The sequence below is a fragment of the Cryptomeria japonica genome, chromosome 3, assembly GCF_030272615.1.
Source record: "Cryptomeria japonica chromosome 3, Sugi_1.0, whole genome shotgun sequence".
NCBI lineage: Eukaryota > Viridiplantae > Streptophyta > Pinopsida > Cupressales > Cupressaceae > Cryptomeria > Cryptomeria japonica.
The window spans coordinates 612,282,151-612,295,563 of record NC_081407.1 but is presented as its reverse complement, the minus strand read 5'-3'; the positions used below and the strand labels follow the sequence as shown (position 1 = coordinate 612,295,563).

General features: G+C 36.7%; 1 protein-coding gene across 1 annotated transcript; it reads right to left on the bottom strand.

The window, feature by feature from the left end:
* Window positions 1-10,491: 10,491 nt before the first annotated feature.
* LOC131073071 (aspartic proteinase nepenthesin-2) lies at window positions 10,492-12,131 on the bottom strand. The gene has a single exon (XM_058009430.2). It carries the CDS (start codon window positions 12,082-12,084, stop codon window positions 10,795-10,797), a length of 1,290 nt encoding a protein of 429 aa, XP_057865413.1. The 5' UTR covers window positions 12,085-12,131; the 3' UTR covers window positions 10,492-10,794.
* Between the last annotated feature and the right edge of the window lie 1,282 nt (window positions 12,132-13,413).

Genomic DNA, 13,413 nt, shown 5'->3' with positions numbered 1-13,413 from the left:
ATAATGTTGTTTGGGCTCCTCCTCCAAGTGGGTGGATCAAAATCAATGTTGATGGGGTAGCTATAGGTAATCCTAGGTCGGTTGGCTATGGGGGAGTTGCTCATGACCATAATGGTAGGCTTGTTTCAGTGGTGAAACTCCCACTGGGCACATAGACAAACCACTACATCGAGGATAAAGCTTCTTACATTAACCACACATGGCTATCAGAGAAGGGTTCAAAAAAGTCTGGCTCAAGAGTGATTCTCTAAATTTCATTAGGTGTGTGAGTAAACAAACCAAGCCTAGTTGGACCATCAAGCATTTAATTCAGGAGTTCCATATCATGTTACAAAATTGGATGATTTCAAAATCTCCCATGTCTATTGGGAAGGTAACATGCTAGCAGACTACCTGGCGAACATTGGTGTGGATTATGTGGATATTGGGTGGGGGATGGGAAAGGAAACTTTCCCGATACAATAGTGCAAACTGACAAGAAAGGATGTCGATTGCATTGGCCATTCCTATTGCATTAATGATGATACTATCAAATGAATTATGATCTTTCATGGGATTTGTGTTCCAAATCCAAAATCGGGGTTTCTAGAGCATTTTTTTTTATCTGGTTTTTCATTGCCTAGTTTGGGTTTGGTTTCCATTGTTGCAGAAGCAATTTGCTGATGGGAGGCAACAAAAAAAAAATGGATCCTACTTCCTACAAGAAATAGGAAAATAACAAAGAGCTATGGATGGAGGCCTTGTGTCGTATCTTGAGAGGCTTCATGGTAATGACCCGAAAGTGAAATAGGATTTTGTGAATGGGTGGGAGAAAAGCATCCTCGTGGCATTTGCAGAAGAGTTTAGAATTGATGAAATATTCATCATAGAGATATTTGGTTTCCAGATGGAAGCAAAGAAGTTTTATAGAGAGAGGAAGGTGGTGGAAGAAGCCATTGCAACTTTCTTTGACAAAGAAAGTGAGAGAAAATGTGTGCGAAAGATGAAGGATGGTGGCTATACTAGGAAGGACCTACAATCACATTGGGCGGAGATGGCCAAAGTGATTATGAGCCTATACATTAATCTTGATGGATGATATGCCAGTATTTTCATTTACCACTTTATGATATTAAACTATTTTAGGCACAACAAAAGAATTTATCTGCCTCTCTATTTGTTATCTTCTCTTGAAAATAGCCTAGTGAATCATACCAAAAATAGTGATAACTCTTTTTTGCATGAGGCTCTAATCATACTCATCATGGAATATGCTAAGGATCATGGGGATAAACCCTCCTAGCAGTTAAATCCCCCAGATCTCTGACCAATACTAATGTACATTATGTGTTTGATACAAAGATGGACAAAGAAGAGTCCGGTAGGGCTATGGACTAATAGGACCTCAATGTCTCAGATGATTCACAATACCATCCTTCTCAAAAGGAGGGCCCCCCAAAAAATATTACACCTGGCACAAGAAGCAGCAGAAGAAACAAACATCCTAGATGGGCTGCCAGATGGGCTACCAATAAGTATAAAACCCTCAACCCCAATTTATAGGGTTCTGGTCCACCAAACACAAAAAAGTCTAAAATTGGAAAAACTGGGGAAACCAAGGAAAAGGAAAAGGAAATAAAGCTAGAAATCCCCATTAACTTTGAACAGGGGAAATGAGAGGATAACCAAAAAGACCCAGATTTTGGTATTCTCCTTAACAACTCTGTCATAAGCTAGGAGAACTATTTTCTTTTGGTCAGTAAGGAGATTAATTTGTTGAAGGATGGAATTAAGGGCATCATTGATACATTTACTGAGACGTCCACGCTAATAAAAATGGATAAAATTCTCTGAATGGAATAGAAACTCACAAAAGATGTGAAGACCATGAACATAAATCATGAATCAAGGATTGGTTAGTTGGAGATTAGCTTGGAAGAAATTAAGGGAAATCTGAAGAATCTGGTGGATATTAGCAAGGAAGCCATGAATAACAGTGCTCAAGGTCTTAAAAAGTTAAATACAATGATGATGAATCAAAGAGCTCAGTCCAACACCACTATTCCATTCTCAGACACCAAACAAAAGAAGAAAATCCATGAGCCTAACTTACAGACTACGTGACTTCAAACCACTACAAGCCCCTATATGAGGACTAGAAGTAGGAACTGGGAGAAGAATACCTCCACATTCTTCATGGATGAGCTCAAGGAAATCAACATGAGTATGATTCAGAAGAATTCAAAGATTATGCAATCTCTGGTCTAGCACATTTTAGGTTTTTTTTCTTGTTATGTTCTTTTTTTTTGTTGTGTGATCTTGGCCCTTATTTCTGTGGTTGTTTTGTCACTGGTTCTAGACTAGTTAGCGACTTCTTATTTTTTGTATTTCTCTTTGACTTTGGGTTCAAGTCCCTATAAAACCTATTTATCTTAATAAAAAACATATAAATTATGAGAAGAGTAAGTTATTCTTTATGAATGTTAGCAATGACCTTCAGGTTAAAATCACTAAAATTTTGGCCTCTCGGGCTATGGGTTGATCAAATTCTTATTTATGGTTACCCCTCATATCTAAGTGCCCCACTACTCTCTTCTAGTATAGTTTAATTGAAAGGTTTCAAAATAATTTAGCTGGATGGAAAGGGAAATTGTTTAGCCCGATTGATAAAATTTAGTTGGTCAAATCATGCCTTCAAAATATCCCAGTTTACTCTCTCCCTTTTCAAGATGCCTGGGTGTCTTACTAATAAGATAGAAAATATCCTAAAATGCATCTTATGGATTGGGACTAAATAAACAACTAGACTATCCCTTGTTGCTTGGGAGAAAGTTTGCATCTCTATCAATGAAGGGGACTAGGTAAAACAAAAATCAAATCTTTTAATCGAGCCTTCATCTCTAAAATTGGTTGGCAACTGATAGAAGAGGCAAAAGATTGGACAAATATCATCATTTATAAATACCTTAATAATGATAGAAGTATATGCTTCCTCAATAAGAGAAAATCACCCTCGAGCTCATGCATCTCGAACAATGTGTCTTAAATAAATGTATTCTCCAAAAAGGTAGAAAAAGGTTGGTAGGAAATGGAAAGAACACTAGGTTCTGGGATGATGTCTAGCTCAAAGATTCTTCTCTATAAAAAATGTCTCAATTTAGCTAAATCAATCAAACTCTCATCAAAAGTTGTGGAAATCTTGTTCATGATTATATTTAATGGTAGGGGAATAACGCTAGCTGGAAAATCTTGGTCGATAAGGTGTTGGGAAATAGGGATATCCTTGCTCATCTCTTAAATCAGTTGATGAAAGAGGCTCAATCCTTAGACACCTAATTAGGTGATTTCTCCTTTCTCTCTCCTCATGTGGATGATGAAAGAATTTGGTTGTTCAACCCCTCTGGTGCCTTCTCAGTCAAGTCAGACTATAATAACATTGTTGAAGATCCTAAGGACAACTTAGATGCTAGAAAAAAGTTTGGATTAAGGGCCTCTTACCTAAGATTAATTATTTCTGGTGGGCCACTACTCATGGAATAATTTTGACAATTGAAAATCCAAATAGAAGAGGTTTCTCATTAGTTAATAGATGTGTTTTATGCTATAAAGATCTTGAAAGCATTAATCGTTTGTTCCTAACTCATAATGATTGGAGCTTCTTTAATTACATAGAGAGCTCAATTGGGTAAAAAAATATCCTTGCCAAGGAATTGGTTAAACCCTTCTTGTGTGATTGGATCAATTATTTGAGCACTTAATGGCTCTTTGGCTGCTTTCCCCCATATCCTTTTTAAATACATGCCAACATTTTTCAAATTCAAATTTTTATCTTGATGACTTATGAAAGAGTGGTGAGCATTCTGACCGGATGGTTGATCTAGGAACTATGCTAGATGTCTATTAAGTAGAGTGGTGACGAGTATGTCATTAATTATATTTTCAAAGCTAGAAGTATAGAGCCTTCTCCTTTTCCCCCTAAACTAGATATTAAAGATGGTGAAATTATTTGATGGAAAGATAGTGTGCTAGTTTCTCAAAGTTGCTTAGATTTCCCATAATGTGATTTTCCCTCTCACATGTGTGGACAATGAAATAAATCAATCTAAAGATAGCCTTTTTAATGAATATTTTTTAACAAAGAAGGTAGGTTCTAAAAGTTGCAATTTTTTTTCAATTGCTTTTAGACTTTTTGTTTTAGCACTGTGGAGAAATCTATCGATATGAGGGGCCTTTGAAGAGAATGAAGCCAAAAAGCTAAAGTAGCTTCAAAATAATGAAGAGGTATGGGATCTCTTTCATAGAGTGAGCATGAAATCCTTCTTTGTAGTCCTGAAAGGCTACAATAGAGCTTTGTTGGCAAGATTTTGCAACTCTTGGCAGAATGGAAAGGTTTCTATTGGTCATATATCCTTTTATGTTTTGTTGGAGCTCATTGCAAAGGTGACTGGGTTGTTGAACAAGGGAGAAAAAGTGGAAAGGTGAATCTACAGATATTACAAACCCTACATGAAGAAATCTTTGAGAAAGGAGAAAGACTGGTGGTGGTTTAAAATGGGTATAGTCATTCTGTCCTTCCTAAGCCCTATCCTATTTTCAGCTACTTTGTTATGAAATATTTCACTTTAGAAGGTTGCTATATTGCTGAACATGGTTACCATTTTCCCATTTTTAATCACTTTAGGCATGGAGATAGGATTAATTTACCCTATTATCTTTTAAATTCACTTGATTCTAGCATTGCGAATGGAACAAATCCTCTATTGCATCAATGGTTCATCTATATCATATATGAATATGCCTTTGACCACTCCCCTAACCGTAGTTGTTTACTTACCCTGCCTAGTCATTTTGAACATAAGTAAGAAACTCATGGTTCCTCTATCAAAATTTAGCTAATTGAGACCAATCCCTTGCATTTGCTCGATAGCACTCCTATGACCAAATCTAAAGGTAAGAAGCCTCGGCCGAATAGGAACTGGAGACCCTTAAGGTGGCTCTGCTCAAAACTAACCCTGACAAAAGGAAATTGGAAACCCCTAAACAAATCCCTATAAAGGCTAGAAAGCTCAACAAGGACTCTACCAGAAAAACCATTACCATCGACCTTGAATTATAGGACTTTGAGAAGGAAGAGGAGAGATCCAATGAGAGGAAGAAGGAGTGGAACTCTAGAGGGAGAAGGTCTTCTCAACTCTTGGCTAAGGAAAAAAGGTACATATTGAACCTAAAGTGACTACTCATGAATTGGCTGAAGAATTCAACCCAGAAGATGATGATGAATCCTCAAATGAAAATACAGAGGATGAGGAATTTATCATGCTGAAGATGGAGAACAAGAGGATCACTATGAGGAAATGGAATTTGAGAGTGAATCCTCAAAGGACAAGAAGGATTGTGATCCAGTTTTCCTGCCTCATAACTATTTGGATGATGTTGATATGGTGCACTACTCTTAGGAGTTGCCTTTAGATGTGGATAAGCACAATGACAAAAACTTGGAAAATCAGATTATGGAGTTTCAAGTGAGGGTGATGAACCTTGAAGAAAAAATAGAAGACTATAGCTAGTGATACAACCAAATGGGTGACTCCTTATGCTCCCTATGTGCCATCATCGACAATATTATGAGGAAGGTAGCTATGGGGTTTGTTTCCAAGAAGAGTAGGATGAAAAAGAAGGTTAGGAAGGTACTAAAGGAGGGTAAACTAGATGAGGAGAACAAAAATGAGGAGACTACAACTGTGGAGATCTAGAATGATAATTTGTAGAGGCTGAAGCATAATTGGAACCTTATTAAGAATGATTAAGAAATTTAGACTCTGTTTTTGGCTTTTGATTATATCTAGTGTAGTTAGTAGTTGGTATTATATGCATCATTTAAGGAATAGGCCTACGTGTCGCAAGCTTCAGACTCTTATTACTTTTTTTTACTCTATTAAGTTTCTAGACTCTTTATCTCTTCTTAGTATTAGTTATTTGTTAGGTAGATGGTGGTTAGTTTAGAATAATATGTTTTGTTACACGGACATGATGAGTTTTGACTATTTCTTAAAGAGGATGGATGTTGTTATTGTGCTAACTATGTGATGCCAGCTTCTGTGATTCTACTCTTTGATTTTGTTGTTTTGTGGGATTTAGGGCCTTCTACCTACTAACTTAATAAAAAACAATGAAACGTAATGGGCCACTACAAAGGGGCTAGCATAGAAGTTTGACAAATGGACCACCTTAAAGGAAGAGGCAAATTTCATAAAGCCCAATGTAGTCTCTTAACATGATATGAAGAATCTAGATATACCATTGCTAACCTCTAGGACAAGAAAAACGAAATGATGAAAAAATGGAAGATAATTTCTCTTTTAGTAAGAAGATGGTCAATAAATTTGTGGTCTAGATGTAGGTTCTATAGAAGGAGTTGATGAGGAAACATGCTAGGTATAAGAGTAATGATTTGAATAAGGCTTTTGCTAGTTCCTTGGCCTAGACTTCCAGAAAAGGAAATGTCATTGTTTCTTTCGATGCTACTCCATCCATGGAGACATTTTCTAATAGGGCATCCTTTATGGATCATCTAGATATTATCAATCAAGAGTAGTAGACCATTGAGGGAATTAGTTTGTTAGGAAATCAATAATTAGTTTTTGCGTGTCTTTTTGGTCATCTCCTAGTCCTTTGCTTGTTTTTTGTCTGATCATTGGTCTTTTTGTTATTTTGGGTCCTTAGTTTTTAGTAGTTTCACTACTCATGAGACTTGTATTCTTCACATGATGGCTATTTTGTAAAGGGTTCAAGTCCTATCTCAATTTACTTTATTAGAACAATGAAACATAATACTATTTTTTTCCATTGAACCTATATCCATTAGACCAAACACATTCAAGTGAATGATTTTTAATAATGTGTTTACTCCATATTTTTTATTAGGAAATGGAGATCTATTTTATTTACACAACTCTTAATGATCTTAAAATTTAAAATTTAATAACAAAGTAGTTAAAAGACTTCAAATAATATTTTATTAACAATCGTCATACGAGCCTTCCATAACAAATATTGGTACAATAATATACATGCATTTTTAGTATTGCCTGCAACATTATAGAGTTAGAATGAGAGGACTAATTCAACCTAAGTACAATCCACAAATGAAATTCTCTGTCTACAACCAACTTTGCCTAAAACATCCTATAACTAAAGTTACAAAATATCACATGCACTTAATGTTGTTACATAAATTAATTTTATTGCAAAATGTAGAGTATGAAAATCATTACAAAGAGTTTTGGATCCTCCAATAATTGAGACACAATTGTACCTTTTCGTTATCAACAATGTATTTGGTATGATTATCACCAAATAAAAACTATCAATGAACATAATTTGTTTCCTTAAACAAAACAATGTTTATAAGTCTCCATAAAAAAGATTAAAGAATAAAATATTTATGAATTTGAGATGAAATTATATATGAGGTGAAAGTACTTGCATGTGTCAAAGCTAAAATTTCTCCCTAGACAAATTAATGTTCGTTTATTAATTTCTTGTGTATTTAAATTCATTAATTCCATTTAATATATTCTAAAGATTGTAAGGGTTTGCCTTATTTCTATTAGAAAATCACATAGTTAAATACATTAAATTTCTTGTCTTAAATTATCTATTTTTAAACTAAATTACCCCATCAATAAAAAGATGTTAGAAATTTATTCAAGACAATGGACTCAATTAATCCCAAATCTAAATATTTAAACAACTTGAAAATATCATAACATGAAAAATATATAGATTTAAACTTAAATCAAAGACTAAATATTTATAAATTTTCTTGATAAAATAAAATTATAATAAGATAAAAAGTAGCTAAATTTTTTCCTTGAACAAAATATGTTAATAAATTTGAGGAAATCAAGTTCAGCTAAAATTATTCTAAAATAAAAAATATCTTATATGCATTAGAACCATTAAAGGATTTCTATGTAAACCTATTCTAAGAAATAAAATTGGCTTTGCATCTATTTCTTAATCCTCGAGCAAGAGAACATTTTGGAATAGTTTGAACTAAAATAATTTAAAAATATATACTCTTAAATTGAGTTACAAGAGGCAAAGGTATGTAAGTTATTGACCACGCGAAATAGACATATATTAGTGAGTAGGATGCAATTTTGTATCTAGAATTAAACATTAATAAGAGTCAGTTAAAATTATTTTTCAGAACAAAAATATCTAAAAGCTACATTAATTAATGACTAAAAGCTTCATGTGGATGGGGGCTCGTTTTTGGTCCATGCTGGGAGTGGAGGGGTCATTTTGGATGTCCCTCTGGTGTTTGTTTGGAGCTTTTGCCTACCACCTCCTCTTTTTGTGTTCTCATGGCGTGGAGGGGAGGTTTGGGATTCGGGTGGTGTGTCCTGGGTCTGGTTCCTTTCTGGGCTTGGGGCGTGCAGAGGGATGTGCTGGAGGGGTTCTTTTCTCTATTAGGGCCTGGTGATCTATTTTGTGGTGATTTGTTTGGGTGATCTTGTCCTGTCTTTTGACAGGTTCCTCCCTTTCGAGGCCTTTGTCCAGTTTGGGTCGTGGCTTTCTGAGGGAATGATGGAGAATTATTTTATGCATGGCTTTGTGATGTTCGGGGGTTTGTTTGCCTTCTCGTTTTCTTTCTCCATTTTTTCTCTTATGGGTCATGTGCTGAGGTTTCTATTGAGGTGAATCCTACTCCTATTGAGGTGGAGTTGTGTCTCGCTTTTCGTCCTGAGAGTAGATACAGGGAGTTTTTTTCGGATGGCTCCCTTCCTTCGACAATTGATCTGGTCTCCTTTTTCATGGTTATGGGATCCATGCTAAAACCCCGTGGGGTGGATTTCTTTGATATTGAGTTATTTATGAGAACCCCTATTTTCTTGTTTTAGCATAAGGTTAAGGGAGCCTTTTCAAAACCTTTATTTTTCATGTTTTTGGGAACTGATCTTTTTTGGGCATGCTTGGTCTATCCTAGTTCCCCTTTTGATGAGGGTGTTTTTTATCCCTTTCTCGCATGGTTCCATGGCTCGATTTATTATTCTTTTATATCTGCATCTCGGGGTTTCTCCGGTTAGTCCTTTGGAGGTGGATCTATCTTCTTTGGAGGTAGAGATGGAGATGGCTGGAGGAGACCTATCTCCTATTGAGGTGGAGTTGGATGCTGCTGGTTATGCCTGGAAGCCTGTTTATATTGTTGTAGGTATTGGGTGTTGTGTTAAGACCCTTTTAGGTTGTGGGAGCCTCTTAAAACCCTCTCTCAAGGTTAAGGGAGCCTGGAAAAACCCTTGGTTTGTTGCTTTGGATAGGCTTGATGATGGCAATTTTCAAGGGCCAAGTCTGGCTAACTTGTGTTTTTGGTTAGGATCAGGTTTTGCTATTGGTGAGCTGAAAATTCTTATACAAGTTAAGGGAGCCTGGGAAAACCCGTATGTTTGCCTAGGGGTGCCTGTTAAACCCTTGTTTGCTATTTCTCATATCTATAAGGTGGTATAGATCTCTTGTTGTTGCCAGCCTGGTTTGTATTGTCTCTCTTTTGTATTTGGCTGACGTTTGCATTTTGGCTGCTCTGCCTGTAGCCTATGGTGCCACAAGAGTTGTAATGTTTAATCCCTTTTGGATGTCTGTGACTTTGCTGCTAGCTAGCTCTATTGTATATGTCTGTGGCGTCCCTTTGTTGGTTCCAGATCCGTGAAAAATCGAAGAGCTTTAGACCCCTTCAAAACTTGTTATACAAAATTTCTAATCCCCTCAAAACCAGTTTATCCTAATAAAAAATGATATTAAATTTTTATTTTGTTATTTTTTATTTTATTTTGTTAATTTTTTTTATATTATTTTAAATCACATTCAATGATGTATTTTGACAATAATAATACTCAAGAAATAGTATCAAAACATAACATAACAGTGAACAACTTCAGATTATATTAAAATTATCTTCAAGGGAGAACGGCTTATAGTTCTCAGCCATATTTAACACTCATCAAAAAATTATCCATTCCTCCCACGCTGATCAAGAAGCCTGTCGATTGCAGTAACAGCTATTTTCCCTGCTACCAAACCCTCAAAATCCTCATTTTTGCTTTCATTTCCAATAGGGATAAACCGTAACGGAGAACTTGAACAGATTTTATATGCTCTGCTATTAAATAAAACGCTTGCGTGTAGCACTTGAAACATCCTAAGAACAGATCAATGAGCAATAATAGTGCGGAAACGACAAATTATAGTGATCCATCCGCAAGAACAAACAATTAGCTTGTTTCTTAAAAGGATTCAACATCCAAAATAACATCAATAGAACATATCAATCAGCTTGTTTCCTGATAAGATTCAACAAACTGTTAAATCACTCTGATGCAGCTCTGTTTTATTAACAATAGAACATGTATTAGATGGGTTGGCCTTCTGAAAAAAACAGAAAAACCATTGTATTAGTTAGGTTAGAGTGCTGGATGTAAAATGGAACGTATCACGCTATCAGATCATTCAAACGATAAAAGCACAGAGACTGTTGTGCTTTCTTCTATATAGATTAGGCAGTGAAGGAAACAAACATATTATATAAAGCAGTGCAGGCAACATAAACAGGCGATGATATCGATATTATATTAGGCACCGCAGGAAACATACAAAGGCGATGATGTCAGGTTGCATATTATACTATGCAGCCCTGAAAACATAAATAGGAGACTGGATCATGTTTTATATTCGAAATTGAAAAAAAAGACCATGACAGAAACACAAGAAGAGGAAATGGCAGTGCCAGACAAAGCAGAAGAGGGTGATGATTATTTAAAGAGAATCACATTTAGTGGGCTTAAAGGAGAGCCTGTTCTGAGCATTGTCGTAAAGGATATAGAAGTTCTGCTGTTGTATATTTCCAAAGATGGAAATTCCGCTCGAGGCACCCATGGCGAGGCATAAGAGATCCCCAGATTGAGGAATGAAAACGTTTTCTGGTGGAAGATCATAATTCACGCCTCCCTTGAAGTTGAAAGTGAGGGAAGGCAGGGCGACATTATCTGATGTCTGGTAACACAGATCCCCCGAAGAGCTTTCTACAGGAGCGACATCAACCGCGGACTGAATTGCTTCTCTGAGAGGATTGTAGGCAGCCTCGATTAAATAGGTAATGGTAGTTCCCGAGTCAATGATCATGCCTCCGTTACCGTTCGATTGCAGATCGAAAGTTCCAGAAGGAATATTTAGAGGCTTGCCATTGAGGGTGATTCCTGTGACAGGAATATACCAGAAAGAAGGATTCACACTGTTCTTAATGAGTGGGATCGTGTTGGCTCCGCTCAAGGAATCGCCGTCACCGAATATGAGAGGGCTGGTTTGTGAAGGAGAGTCGGTGATGGGCAAGAGACAGTAAGAGAATTTGTTGTCTACCTTGGAGCCCAGCTGAGAGATGAGTGAGAGAGGACCTCTTCCCAGTCCCACAAGACCGCCGCCCTGAGAGAATCCTCGTCCTTTGTTGTCATGGCCGCATCCAAAAGCAATTCCTTCAACCATGCTGCCGCTGCCGTCCCCAATGGAGAATGACTCGTAAGCCAGGTCACCTCTAGTCTCACCAGTGCCATAGGTATAATCGAAAGTACAATCTGGATTGCATCCAGTTTTAAAACTCTCTAAAGCATCGCAAAAAGAGTTAGTGCAGGGAACTCTGGAATACGTGGACGATTTGGATGGGTCGAAGATTGGCGTAGGCTGATCGTAGCAGTTCTTGCAAGGCATGCACTGAGTCCAAATCAGATCACTCCCGGTGTCGACAATCGCTTCGAAACTCACCGAGGGCGTTCCCACTGCAACGCTCATCAGAAATTCTCCGTTTCCCACGCGAATGGGCGTTTCAGCGTCTAACTGCCCAGTTATCTGCTGCTTTACAAACGCCTCTATCATATTCATTCGTCTCTTACTTCGTTCCACCGCCCCACGCAATCGCTCGGTAGAATTGAGGCCTTCCTCTGATCTACGCGTCAAATTCACCCTCAAATTGAACTGTCCGATCGGAAAAGATGCTGTCATGGAAATACTAAAACATATGAAAGCCACGAAGCCCAACAGTTTGGAGAAGTCCATTTTTATCTTTCACTAATGCTGCGTCTCCGAGAGAAAGAGCAAAGTGAGTTGATATAAGCTGTTGCATGTGTTTTTAATAATGAAGAAGTCGACAAAGTGGAAAGTTTGACAGGTCTAAGTTGTTCAACTTAAACATCACTTGCGTTTGTAATCTGCTGTGTTTAACAGTAAGAACACTATAAAATCGCATATTAGTTGAGACCACCACGAATATCTCGCATATTTGAACTGACATTTGAACGACTTAGTCATATGAGGCCACAAAAAATTTCAAGTCTATATCCGGTGTCGTGGGCCATAAGTCAACTTTAGCTCTAGATAAGGATCTGGATCTTCTGTCTGTGAAAAGAAAACGATGGTAATAGTGACGTTTGGCAAGGAGAAAAATGATGCCATCAGGAAAATATCCGGTTCAGATATGCCACCAGTTCAGGGATCCTCAGATATTAAAGAAAAATGTGTATATTCTAGAGTGAAATCTAATTTGTAGTTATTTTGTATTCTCAACTTTTTCAAGAAACCTTATATGGTGCAAAAGGCTATTTCATAGCTATGGATACTAGCACATACATTATAAATTTAATCTATATGAAATATTTGGAGATATATTAAGACATTTAATTTTATATTATTCAATTTCAATATATAAATTATTAAATTGAAAAAATTAAATGTTTCAATATATGTCAACATATTTTATATAGATTAAATTTAAGATATATGTGCTAGTAATTGTTGCGTCACAACATGCAAGACATTAATATAATTATATTATTTACAAATATTAGGGTAAGGAGGAGGGTTTTGATTAGTTAAAATCGGGAGAGGCCCAAATCATTACATAACCACTACACAAATGAAAAATTGAGGAAAGCCATGGGACTCATGAGTGAGAACCCTACACCCAAATGTGAGCTGCGAGAATAGAACAAAAAATAGTGAGCACCTAACTAGACACAATGAAAAAATAAGGGATAGATGCAACTAAAAACAATTACAACAAAATATATAGACCCACCACCACCGAAGGCATGAACTGATGGCCTACCTAGTGCAAGGCTTCTCAATTTTTCAGTCCCAACTCATAGAACTCACCTTATTGGAGAAGGAGAGTCATTTATTGGATCGCTTTCTATATGAAATAGCAAGTTACTCTGGTGTCACTTTCACCGTGGACATCGATGCCTTCGACCCTATAGTAGGCATAGAGTGCAAATGCCTCTTCTTCCAAGCCCACTTCTTCTTGATCTCCTCTTCGATATCTTATAGGGTTACTAGATTCATTTCAAAAATTTCGTTACTCTGCACAATCACATCCTCCATTTTTTT

Coding starts and splice junctions, on each gene's coding strand:
- LOC131073071 (XM_058009430.2), bottom strand. CDS start 12,084: ATGGACTTCTCCAAACTGTTGGGCTTCGTGGCTTTCATATGTTTTAGT.